The following is a 12,341-nucleotide window of genomic DNA, read 5'->3' as shown; positions in this document are numbered from 1 at the left end:
GGACGAAGAAAGTTGGTATCCCTTTAATGTCCTTTCTCCAAATGTCATCGGAAGCCATTATAGTGAGCTTAGTGATTTACCTGTAAAATATGATTTAAAAATAATAATTCCAGACATTGGCATGTACCATAAATGAATTTGTAAATCTGAATGGCACTATGAGTGACTCCTGAGACTCAAGCCTCCTCTCCTTCTGCCTGAGGCCTCGTGCTTTTCAGCCTGAAGCCTAGAGAGAGAGAGGCGGATCGAGCCAGAGAAAGCCTGATACGTATCAGAGGGTGAATGGCTGTCAGGATCGATATGCAGCTCTTACTGTAGGGTGCCCTCGGCTCACTCTCCCAACTGATTCCAACTCTTTAAGAAAGTCTTTCTGTGGGGATCTGGCCCATTTCTTTCAATTAATGCTTCTTTCAGCCAGGCGGCCATTAGAAGTCCATTAAAGCCCCTCCACCCTGGGAGAGTCGTTCAGCCTCCACTGCTGTGCTCCATCTTCTGATAACAGGAGCGTCTAGACTGCCACCCAGAAATAATTAACCTTTTAAATTGTTACTTTGGAAGTGGCTGTTTGTAGGATGGTTTTGGCCTTGTTTCTTTTTTTAAGTTTTACTCTTGTTTATTACTTTAGTTCCTCTTTGTCTGTTTCTTTTTCTTTGCATCTGTCTATCCATCTATCTATCTATCTAGACTATTACACAGCATCATATTGTCCTCCTATATCCTGCTTAGATTCTAATTATGTTCAGATAAACTCAGGACTCCAGCCTTGAATTACATTCCTTCAAACAGAACTCAGACTGGGTGATCTGATGCGTCTTTTCATCTCATTTCTCTCCCTCTCTTCCCTGCTGTCTCTGATATTTCCCAGGTTCTTGCTGGAGAGGAAGCTGATATCACCTCCAGCATGCTGAACACTGACGATGCTGATACCCCCGTAGAGGAACTGGTCTACAACGTGGAGGTGCCAACCAATGGGATGGTGGCGTTGAAGGAGGCGCCTGAGGAGGGCGTCCTGAACTTCACACAGGCTCAGATAAACAGAGGGGAGGTCATCTTTATCCACGAGGGTGAGAGCAACAAAAGCCCCCAGATCGCTCCACAATGTCAATATCTACACTTCTACACAGGGAGATTTAGAAAATGTTTGGTAACACTTTACTTGAATAGGTATTCATAATATTGACATAACACTGTCATAACCATGACATAACAGCAGCTGTCATAAACATCAATGTTAAGTGTCATTCGGTAAGTTATGTCACTTTTGATGCAAAGTTGACATTGTTTGAGATGTTTTTGTTCTGACAACTTGACATAATGTTTAAAGTTTGTCCATTAGGTCTGCTATGACAGTTTAAATTGTCTTTATGTCAAGTTCTCATAACAAAAACATCTCAAACAATGTCAACTTTGCATCAAAAGTGACATAACTTACCGAATGACACTTAACCACAGCTGTCAGAAGTATTCATTGATGTTTATGACAGTGTTATGTCAATATTATGAATACCTATTCAAGTAAAGTGTTACCAAATGTTTTTATAATATATGACTTTTATAGACATGTGGCTGAGACCACTTGAATTACAAGAACACAGCTGTACATTTTCAGCCTCACCAGAAATGTTAATGTGTGGCAAAGCAATCAATAAGTCTCTGGTATTGATCAGCAGCTTTATTACATACCGCCCTACACATGGCAATACTCTTTTTTCATTTCTGAAGCTTTGCTGTTGTTCTCCACAAGTGAACCCTGAATTAGCAGAAGCGACTAATTACACAAGTGACGTAATGATGTGGTCTAGATGTGTATATTAGTTTTTTGCGATTTATGACTAATTTCACATTTTAATTCATATTTGTTCAAATAACATTTTATAATAACAGTAACAACAATTATAACAATACAACTTTATACTTATACACTTTATAGTAAGTACACAGTATTAAGCGTTAGTTAAGCATTAAATACTGAATCCATCACATGAACACTCATTAGTATGTAGTTTATAAACACAGTTAAACATGTTTTACATATCATTGATAAGCACTAACTGTATTTATAAACTACATGCTAATGAGTATTCATTTGTTATAAATGAAGAATTCAGTATTTATTATTGCTTATCTAATGCTTAATAGTGTGTACTTATTATAAAGTGTTACCACATATCATTACTGCATCACCTGATTCATGAATATGGACCATAAAATAACCAAGCTGCAAATATATTCAGCAAGTCCAAAGCATTAGAGGTGTATTGTTTACAGAGAAAGAGAGGAAAGTCTTCTTGTTACCAAATAATGAATACAATGAAAGAAAAACCAAGATGTCTGCACTCTACTGAAGTGAACTGGACTGAACCCAACAGAAGAGAACAGGTGAACGAGCAGTAACAAACTGGTCTGTTCCTCTAGGTGAGGAGTCTGGTGGTTTCAGTTTCACCGTGACAGACGGAGAGCACACGTCTCCTCTCTACCAATTTGTCATCACAGCCAGGCCTCTCACCATCACCATGGTAACGCAGGAGGAGCTCATGGTGTTTCCAGGTAAGATGCCAAAATCTCCTCCAAGATTGTAAGGTGATGAGGACAGCAGCGACGGAGGGATAATAACAGAGTGGGCTGACTTGACGTTACAGCAGCGTAACAACCTTTTTTTATCCAGTGTATTCTTTCTGTTTTGAAGTTTGACAGACACACAAAACACAGTCGGAGACAGTTCGTCCTGATCTCCCATATAAAGGTCATGACTTTGAGACAAACAGAGTTATTGTGTTGAAGGTTATTGATTTTTCAGTGGGCAAGCAACTTTTTATGGTGTGCAGATAGTAAAAATGTACCATCCATTCCTCATAAATCACATTTCTTATGTTATCACATACACAAAGAAAGTAGGAAACACAGGAAGACCATCACCAACAATAAAAGAAACACAAAAAACACAGGAAATGAAAACTAAATTATGTTTCTAGGCTTTTCACATTAATCATTTTTAATCATTAAGAAAAATTACATACAGTAGTATAGAATAACCTCTTGTTTTTCTTTTTTATTTCCCTGTGTCACTCTATTACATCATTTTCTCTTGACTTTGATATAATGTTCAGAGTCAGAGTCAATCCTAACAATCTTGGTCATAACAAACAAAGTAAGAGCAATAGCAGCGTACTGTCAGTCACTGTGATATCATGGTGTGTTTCAAAGCTTCATTTTGAATGTTGCCATGGCAAAACATGCAGTTCATTACAAGATTCAAATACTTTGTAAATATAAAAAAAAATCTGCTTACGTGCATTGTTTAAGAACATCATAACACAATGAAAGTTTTGAGAAGTGAAACTTTTAACGAGCAGGAACGGCAGCACGGCCAGTCAGAGCTCAGCTGTTTCCATAACAGACAGTGGTTTTACAGCTGACACAGGAGATGAGTTGTCACATTTTTTTAAAGCTTGGATAAAATCTTGCAATGAAACTGTCCACATCATACCCCCCCCCCCCCCCCCACCCCCCCAGTGCACACTTGTGCGCCTGAGTTACTGTAACCACTAAAGTTTGAGGTGTTTCTAAACTCCGCTTAATTTCACAAGCACAGTGAGGCTGCCAAGTGGCCGTTTTTCCACTGAATCATCAGAGCACTCAGTGGAGCATGTGTGACTGTGTGTGTGTGTGTGTGTGTGTGTGTGTGTGTGTGTGTGTCTTCACAGGAACAAGGCAGCCCATCACAAGTGCCAATCTGGGGGCTGTAACCAATGAGGATGGAAATGAGATAAGCTACTCACTCATCCGCCCACCTCGTTTGGGAAGACTCATCCTGGCCAATGACAGGAACCAGTATGAGGAAATCACCCGCTTCTCACAAACACAGGTAATTACTTGTGTGTGTGAGTGTGTGATGCTAGAAGTGTATTTCTGAGATTTATTCCTTCTAGGACGCGTTCAAATTCCCTTCCTCCCTTCTTACAATGAATGATTTCTAGTACGTGTTAATGATAATATAAGTGACAGTAAAAAGTAAATATTAGAACAGTGACACATAATAAAAGGCTTGTGGATAAAAAGCTGCCAGGAAAATCAGAGGAAGGAGCTTTTTTTTAGTGTGTTTCTTCTTTCACTAACAGTGGAGAGGTCACTGAAAGTTCAGCTTCATTTTCTTTGCTTTTTTTTCAGATAGATCCTCTCTTTTCATTCCCAGGTTTAACATTCCAATAATAGCAGGTTTTTGCAGTCATGGCAGCTAAAGGCATCGTCTGCCACACACTCCATCACAGAGATACATAAGAAGACATAATACTGCTTGAATGCATAAAAATGCAGCTAATCCGACTTTCAGCACAAGCCGGTGCTGCAGAACCAGACACTCTTCCAGAAGTGGAAATTAAGTAATTACAGAGTTTTAAAGTTGCAGCTCCTGACAAAGAGTTTTTTTTCACATATCTTCCTCTTTGTTAACTTTTATTTACACCTGAGAAGTTGGAGCAATGGACTCAATCGTGAAGCTCAAGTCGTGTCTGAGACTAAAAACAGACTCATTAGAAAAACAACACGTCGAACTACTGAAATTAATTCACCGTGTGGTTCAGTTGTCCTTCACTTCACTGCACTTACTTTTAGTTTCTTAGATTGAAACGAGCTTTAGCCATAGTTACAAAGTTAAACACTCATAATTAGTTGAGTTGTTGTTTGTAAAGTCTTTTGCAGATAAGAGCATTCGTGACTTTTAAGTAGATTGAGCTGGCAAATGGTTCATTATAATTACAAGTGAAACACTCGGAGCAAAATAACCATTTTGACTGACAAGCTAATTAAATGTTACAATATTAATGACTGTCGGTCACACATCACACCCCCTGCCTGTGTCCTCAGTGTAACTCTAACCCTCAGCTTACTCAACACAGAGACTTCTAACTTACTTTTATTATGCACCGTTAACCGTTACACTGACCTGCTTTATCACCTGATTATGAGCACACCACTATCCAACTCCACTTTTATTGTTCTGGATGTGTTCTCATTCTGCAGTCTGTTCAGTGCTGTGTTTGAGTGATCATGTAAGGTCTAGACACATTCCTCTCCTTGACCAGCAGGGGGCATCATTGACTCTGACATTGTGTCACTTTGATGTTTAGGGTCCTAGCGTTATGTTCTCCTCTTAAATATTGGGCATTTACCTTTGGCAATTTTGATTGTATAAGCTACGGTATGTAATCACCAGGTTTGGAGAGGTTTCAAACATACGCTGGTGGGTGGAGCTCAGGCAGAGAACAGAACCACAAACTAAGAGATATCAGGAACTACTTTTAGCTGTTGGAAGTGTGAAGACTGTGAGAAACTGTCAGTGTTTATATGGCTGACACCTACATGAATGTTTCAGCAAAACTCATCATCAGGGTGTGGCTCTGGATTCAAAGACTTCCTTTGTTCATTGAGTGTGATTGATTTTTTTTTTAACTTTATACTCTGATAGACTCTAAAGTAAAGACACACTATTATTTTAATGTTTACTCAGATCACATAACCAAACATCTAGATTGCATTTGAGGAAAAAATGTAAATAAAAATATTACTGATATATTTATATGTACTGGCAGTGCCCCTGTGCAGGCCCAGTGCAGTGTTTGTGCTCTCACTGTCATCTCTAACCAATTCAAGACGGTTGAATCCGTTCATTTCCATTCCTGACATCTGACCGTGCTTGGAAGAGCATGAGAGCAAATTCTTTCCGTGCAAACTGCACCGTTTAGAGTGTGACAGAAAATCTAACAGTAGGTTGAGCTGAAAACAAGATTTGATGAGTTATTCAGCAGTGTGTGTTTGTGCGCGCTTGTGTGAATATACCCCATGTGTGTGTGTGTGTGTGTGTGTGTGTGTGTGTGTGTGTGTGTGTGTGTGTGTGTGTGTGTGTGCGTGCGCAAGGGAGACGGAGCGAGAGAGCAGAGTTGAGTTTAGGACACAGTGACCTCAGAGAGCGAACGCAGGCCGTCACATTCCAGTTCTCCAGCACGTATCCCAGTTCAGCTGAGCCAAACCGCTGCTGCAGCCATTAGAGCTGTGTTTTAACTGTGAGGCTGCAAATGTCAGAGGAACAGAGCAATAAAATAATTTTACTAACTTGAATGTCTGACTCTGTTTATATAAAATTAATCAAGTCAAAATCAACAACAGTGTTAATGAACTTATATCACCATGCAATCAAATCCTTCCCCCAGATACAGTTTCCTATTAGTCTTTTTAAAATTAATATTTAAAGGGACATTGTGTAACTTATTTATTCACGAAAATCAATTATTTCATTCAAAAGTCTGTTTTTCATTAACCAGTAATCCCCCCATCAACAAAGTGAAGTGTTCCTTTCAGCTCTGAATGAGCCGTTCATATCATTCATATCTCCATGGAGACGGTAAGCTCGGTGCTGCTGCCATGTGGTGTCTCCATGTTTTTACGTTCAGTGGCAGCGTGACGGTAGGTAACCACGGAAACTCAGCGGAGACACCGGAGCTGTCGGCTCAGGTGGAGGTGGCGTCTGTGAAAAGTCACCGTGGTAACGCAGTGAGGAGGAATGGAGCGTTACACTGATGCTGCATTCACCTGCAGTCGGGCAGACGGCCGTCGCTAACAAACCAGATGTCATTTTAGTCACAGAAGTCCAGAGAAAGACGGTAAAACAATACGACATCGCCATGACAACACATTGTCACGTGTATTGTTTTGCCTCGTGCTGACCGACCACTTGTTTACATAGAGGCTTGTTTATGCCGTTACGTGCAGCGGCTGTCGTCCGTCTGCCGTCTGCCCAATTTCAGGTGAATGCAGCATGAAAAATATGATTGAGTTTCTTGCGATCTACAACCGCAACGCTGGATGGGAGTAATTCCTACACAATGTACTTTTAACATTAAATATATAATAGATTTGTGATCTTAGGGAGTCTTGAATTTAACCAGGAGCAGCTTCATCATCCTCTGATTGTGTTTCCCCTGATCCACAGCTGGAGTCAGGAGCGGTCTACTACGAACACCAGATACCCGAGGAGCCTTTCTGGGTGGTGAGGGACTCCGTCGAGCTCACGCTCTCATCCCAGCCTGCTCCAGATGTGCGCCACATCCTGCCCATCACCGTCTCATACTACGCCGCTCACAGCAACATCTCTTCACAGCTGTGGAAGAACAAAGGTAAATGAGAAAATTGAAGAGGGACAAAATGTTTTCAGATGGATAAATCACATTGCGTTTTAAAGACCAGTCTAATAAATCAGTGTCTGGATAAATGACCACTCACATTACATCAGAACTAATAGGGAATCTATAATTACTATTTACACATTTCCACAGATGTTGAGATCCACAGATGAGTGTCCAACCCTGCAAAGCTGCATTAGAAGTAATAGTGTTAGAGTCACAATCAATTAATATTGTTTTCACCAGCTGCAGCTTTGGTGTGTTCAGTTAGAGCTATGGGATTATTCATTTATTTAACCTCTAGTCATACAGGGTGTCCTGACTGAACATACATGCTCTTCTCCTGCCAAAAACAAAATGGCCAGATATTCATTAATCAAGCAGAAACTATGCGTATGAACCTCTGCAGGTGGCTTCGCAAGTTGTTTCAGTATCTTGGAGTATAAATACATTTTATATATCATGAGGTAGAGGTGCTACAGTACATTTTAGGTAGGAAACACTGATTTACTGTAGTTTTATGACTTGTTTCTGTTTGCAGCTTTGGATTTATTAACATATTTTGCTTAAATCTAAATCACTATTGAGTCACTGTCAATGAAAAAAAAAGCAAATCATTGTGTGGTCGAAAAATAAACCGCAGCGTCTGGTCTGGTCAGAATCACAGTGATGTCCATTTCTGATTGATTTGCTATTATTCTGGGAAATTGCCTCAGTTTGTTCTTCATTATTCTTCATTTAAATTTTTTAAAGAGAGAAACTTTCTTGTTATCTCCTGTAATTCATCGCAGCCTGAATGGTCCAGAATCATAAAGAGTTTTATCACCCCTGCCTCAATTGCTGCCAAAACAACAAGCACCCTGCTCCATCTGTCCCTCCTAACATGCCAACAGCCTAAATGTACTGTGCTGCCTAATTAAAAAGTGACGGGAGGCAGCCAAAACTAGTTAGAAAGTATTTCAGCATACTGAACTTGGTGTCATTTAAGATATTTTTGTTTGATTTTGTTGTTTCCACTCAGGTCTGGATATCGTGCAGGGTCAGAGGAAGACCATTGACGATTCAATCCTTGACGCCGCCAACCTTCTGGCCAGTGTCCGTGAGGCTAACCAAAATGATGTGGATGTGGTTTTTGAAATTAAGAGTTTCCCTGGTCACGGTCGTATAACCCTGGGTGGTCAGGACCTGCCCCGTAACGCCCCGTCCTTCATGCAGGAAGATGTCACTCAAGGAAAGGTGGAGTATCTCCATGACGACTCGGGAGCATCCTCCGACAGCTTCTCTTTCAGAGCTCGTCTGAAGTCTGAGGGCGGTGGTGTGGCCGCGCCTGCAGAGGCCGTGGTCCTGGAGGAAGTCTTTAAGATCTCAATCAAACGACGAGGATCGGACCCCCCCGAACTCGTCACCACAGACATGCTCTTGGAGGTTCTTCAAGGCTCCATGACTATCTTGACCAAGAAGCATCTCAACACCCAAGATGAGGACAGCCCACCAGATGAGGTGCACTTCAAGGTGACAAAAGCCCCAAGCAACGGTCGACTGGTCGACTCGCACACCATGGACCCCATCTCTGAGTTCACGCAGGAGATGGTCAACCGTGGGCAGGTGGGCTTCTACAGCGACGACAGCCTTGCAGATGGCTTCATGGAATTCACTGTGTCAGATGGAGAACACCAAACGGAGCCTCACACGCTCCATGTTGGCGTCCTAGCTCGCACCTTGTTTCTCGACAAAGCACCTGAGATCAAGGTGAAACAAGGTGATGATGAGACCCTGGTTACAGAAGAGATGTTGAGGGCCACCACCGGGGGCCCCGTCGAGGAGAACATCCTCTACAAGATCACAAGTGTTCCCAAGTATGCAGCCGTCATGGTGGACCGGCAACCCACATCAGCCTTCACCCAGAAACAGATCAAAGAGGGCCGGGTCAGTGTCCGGTTTGTGAAGTCCACTTCACCTCGAGATAGTGTTGCATTCATGGCACGTAGCAAGGCTGCTAATGTCTCCTCTGTCCTCAACATCACCGTGCAGCCTCTGGCCAACATCGCTCAAGACCCTCTCTTACCCCGAGGGTCTCTGGTCCAGCTGGACAGGAAGCTTCTGGATGCCACTCCTCTGGAAAACAAGACCAGAGCGATCCCTACCTTCACCGTCATCCAAAAGCCACGGGGGGCTCGATTTGTGAGGTCTGGAGGTCCTGGTGCAGGTCAGCCCGTGGATACGTTCAGCCAAAGGGACTTGGACGAGGGCCGCGTTGCCATGGAAATTCAACCATCTGGATCTCAAGGCGATGTCACTCAAGACGAGGCCCGCTTCCTGCTTAAAGCTCATGGGGTACCTCCTGCTGAATGTGTTCTGCCCTTCCAGACAGGCCCCTACAATGCCTCTGGGGTATACCCTGCCACTCTGTTGAGGATCCCCCTAGATGCCCCGGTCGCCACTCCGGGCAGCCCCCACTGGAGGGGCGACTGGCCCCGTGGTGATGCCCCCACTACAGCATCGTCTGGTCCTAGCTCTAACGGGAAACCACATGTTTCTCGTCGCAGCAACTTCTGGTCTATTCTCATCCCCATCCTGGTGATCCTCCTGCTTTTGCTGCTGGCAGCCATCCTGGCCTACTACCTGATCCGTAAAAACAAGACGGGCAAGCATAACGTCCAGACGGCAGCAATCAAACCCAAAAATGGAGAGGTGGCCAGCGCAGAAACCTTTCGCAAAACTGACCCAGCCAATAACATCCCCATGTCCAACATGGACTCCAAAGACGCAGACCCGGAGTTGTTGCAGCACTGTCGGACGACGAACCCAGCCTTGAAAAAGAACCAGTACTGGGTCTGAGACCCTTTGAGATACAGTGGGACACAGAGAGAGGTGGAAGCCTCCTCAAATCATTCCTCTCAGTATTAAAGACCTCTTGCCACAGCAGTTTAAATGAAAATATATTTTTGACGCCATTGGTTATTTGCTTATCTAAACACAACTGTGGACAAATTCTCAGGCAATGAAACACTGAATACGCATTGGCAAAGAAAGAGGCAGTTTCTTATCTTAAGAGGTTCATGCCATGTCTATTTATTTTGGTAATATCATTCCTGTTTGTCAAAGGGCACAGATAAAGACATAAACATGCTACATGTTTGCAAGAAGTATTTTGGTTGTGCTCTGTCATTGTTAATCCACAAGATCTCATAGGCCAATATTATTCATTCGAGTGGGTAGATAATTTAAAGTCTCTGTAATAATTTGATTTTAGTTGTCGGTTCATTAAAAAGTTGATAAGTGTGTACATAGATGATGAGGTAAATAGACTGCTGTATTGTCGAGAAGATGACAAACTGCCTCTTAGTGTTTTCTCTTTAATTTTCAATGTTTTGAAGGTACCGCTGTATGTTGTTTCTCAGGGCTAAATTCAGTTTAAAGAAACACTGATAATTTTGGGAAATATGCATATTCACTCTCTTGCATAGTAGTATCAGTCTTCTCATCTAACTCTCAACAAGGAAGCAAATAAGCATATTTCCCAAATCTATCAATCTATTACTTTTCATGTCATCAGTCAGTAGTTTGATCTTTGTGTGGAAAGCAGATGGTTCTAATCCTAAGAAACTGTTTAAAATCAAAAACACCTCGCACAGGTTTTGATTGAATTTAGCTCGGCAGTCGTGTCTTCATCTGTCATATCTTATTATTTCTGCATGCTTCCAAAGTGCTTGTAAATATTCACTGGACTGGCACAGCACTGACCACAAAATGACACAGTACACAGTTTGTAGGTTATTTTGGTGTTATTGGTCTTTCACACATCCGTATTGGCTGACAGGCATGGGTGAGGCCATCTTTAATCTGGGATGTTTCCAGTTTCCAAGTCTGCAATTAAGAATTCATAAATACTGGTTGGTGCTTGTATGGGGATGAATAAAATGCTCCACTCCTTAGGTTTCTTTGATTTAGAATGAAGACGCTGACAAAGTTTAAGTCTTCAAAGCTACATTTGATTTTAAGCATTCCATATGTAAGCTGAATATACAGATTCTTTAACTCTTTACACTTGTTTTGTATATTGAGCGTTACTGTAAATGAGACTCTCTTTAGGCATCATTGTTTGTCACTCTGACCTGTCGTGGTTAAGTTATCTCATTGCTGAATGTTACTTAAGCTGAAGAAGAAAGTGTGAAACAGAGAAACTCCGAAAGTGCTTTTGATCCACTAAAGAAGAGAAAGACTCAAAGTATTATTTTTTTCTGACTGTGTTTTACTATTTGCTGTATATTTCTTTTCTCATACTGTATACCGATGACACCTTATTCTTTAGTCATATACTGAATATACATTTATGTCTTTGCAGTATTCATCATCTAGTGATTGTCTATTTTTGTAGTGTTTTGAGAGCAGGAAATGTAGGTAGAGATTTCACAGAGCTCGGTGTTTGTTTCCAGTGACAGGTAACTGAAATAATATGATCGGTCCTTCATTCAGGACATCACGTCCACGTCCTATCAGTAAATGTTCTGTCTTTGAGTTAGAGTTGTGGGCGTCAGTCAGATATGTACATGTAACTACATTCAATTACAGTCAACTACAAAGTGCATGAGTGTGAGCTTGTCTATGTTTGTGTGTGTGTGAGTGTGTGTTTGTGTTAGTGCCCATCTCATCTCTCTGTTCTCTGCTTACTGGAGGTCCAGCTCATCACCACCCCTTATTCTTCATTATTTATTATTTCTTTCATTCCCCACACATCAGCTCCTGCTCATTTGATGTGCTCTGTCAGAGATTCAACTGTTATCTGACACCTGCAGGTGCCTTTGAGAATAATGGTAACACAAAGCATTGTTTAGATTCAGAGAATAGAAGTTAAATGTCTCTTAAAGCTGCAGTATGCCTCTGAGCTTGTTCTCAGCACTAATGGAAATAAAATGATCATGCAACAAATCCTGCGTTCATCATTCTGTTTGCAACCTTTGCTTTATGCACTCACCTCACCTCCAGGCTTCAGGTGGACATTTTTACAGCCGTCAGTCTCTTTTCTGTGTCTGTGTAGTATGTTTGCTCACTCTGTTCGTTCTCATCTCTGTTTCAACCTCCTGGCGGGAGATGAGTCACCCAATCAGCTTCTTTGATGTGTAAGACCTCTGCGGTTTACTTCCATCTTCAGAGAATTATGTTTTT

General features: G+C 41.8%; 1 protein-coding gene across 1 annotated transcript in view; it reads left to right on the top strand.

The window, feature by feature from the left end:
* Window positions 1–12,104, top strand: part of cspg4 (chondroitin sulfate proteoglycan 4) — a 76,672-nt gene extending 64,568 nt beyond the window's left edge. The window contains exons 7-11 of the mRNA XM_085778521.1: window positions 866–1,064; window positions 2,416–2,547; window positions 3,705–3,865; window positions 6,986–7,169; window positions 8,197–12,104. Coding sequence (XP_085634647.1) covers window positions 866–1,064; window positions 2,416–2,547; window positions 3,705–3,865; window positions 6,986–7,169; window positions 8,197–10,013 — 2,493 coding nt within the window. The 3' untranslated portion in view covers window positions 10,014–12,104. The remainder of the gene's footprint in view (window positions 1–865; window positions 1,065–2,415; window positions 2,548–3,704; window positions 3,866–6,985; window positions 7,170–8,196) is intronic.
* The last annotated feature ends 237 nt before the right edge of the window (window positions 12,105–12,341 follow it).

Source organism: Trachurus japonicus, chromosome 6 (genome assembly GCF_045865225.1).
Source record: "Trachurus japonicus isolate A0001 chromosome 6, Traja_1.0".
Classification (NCBI taxonomy): domain Eukaryota; kingdom Metazoa; phylum Chordata; class Actinopteri; order Carangiformes; family Carangidae; genus Trachurus; species Trachurus japonicus.
Note: the sequence above shows the minus strand (reverse complement) of the source record. Positions and strands in the feature narration are given on the sequence as shown.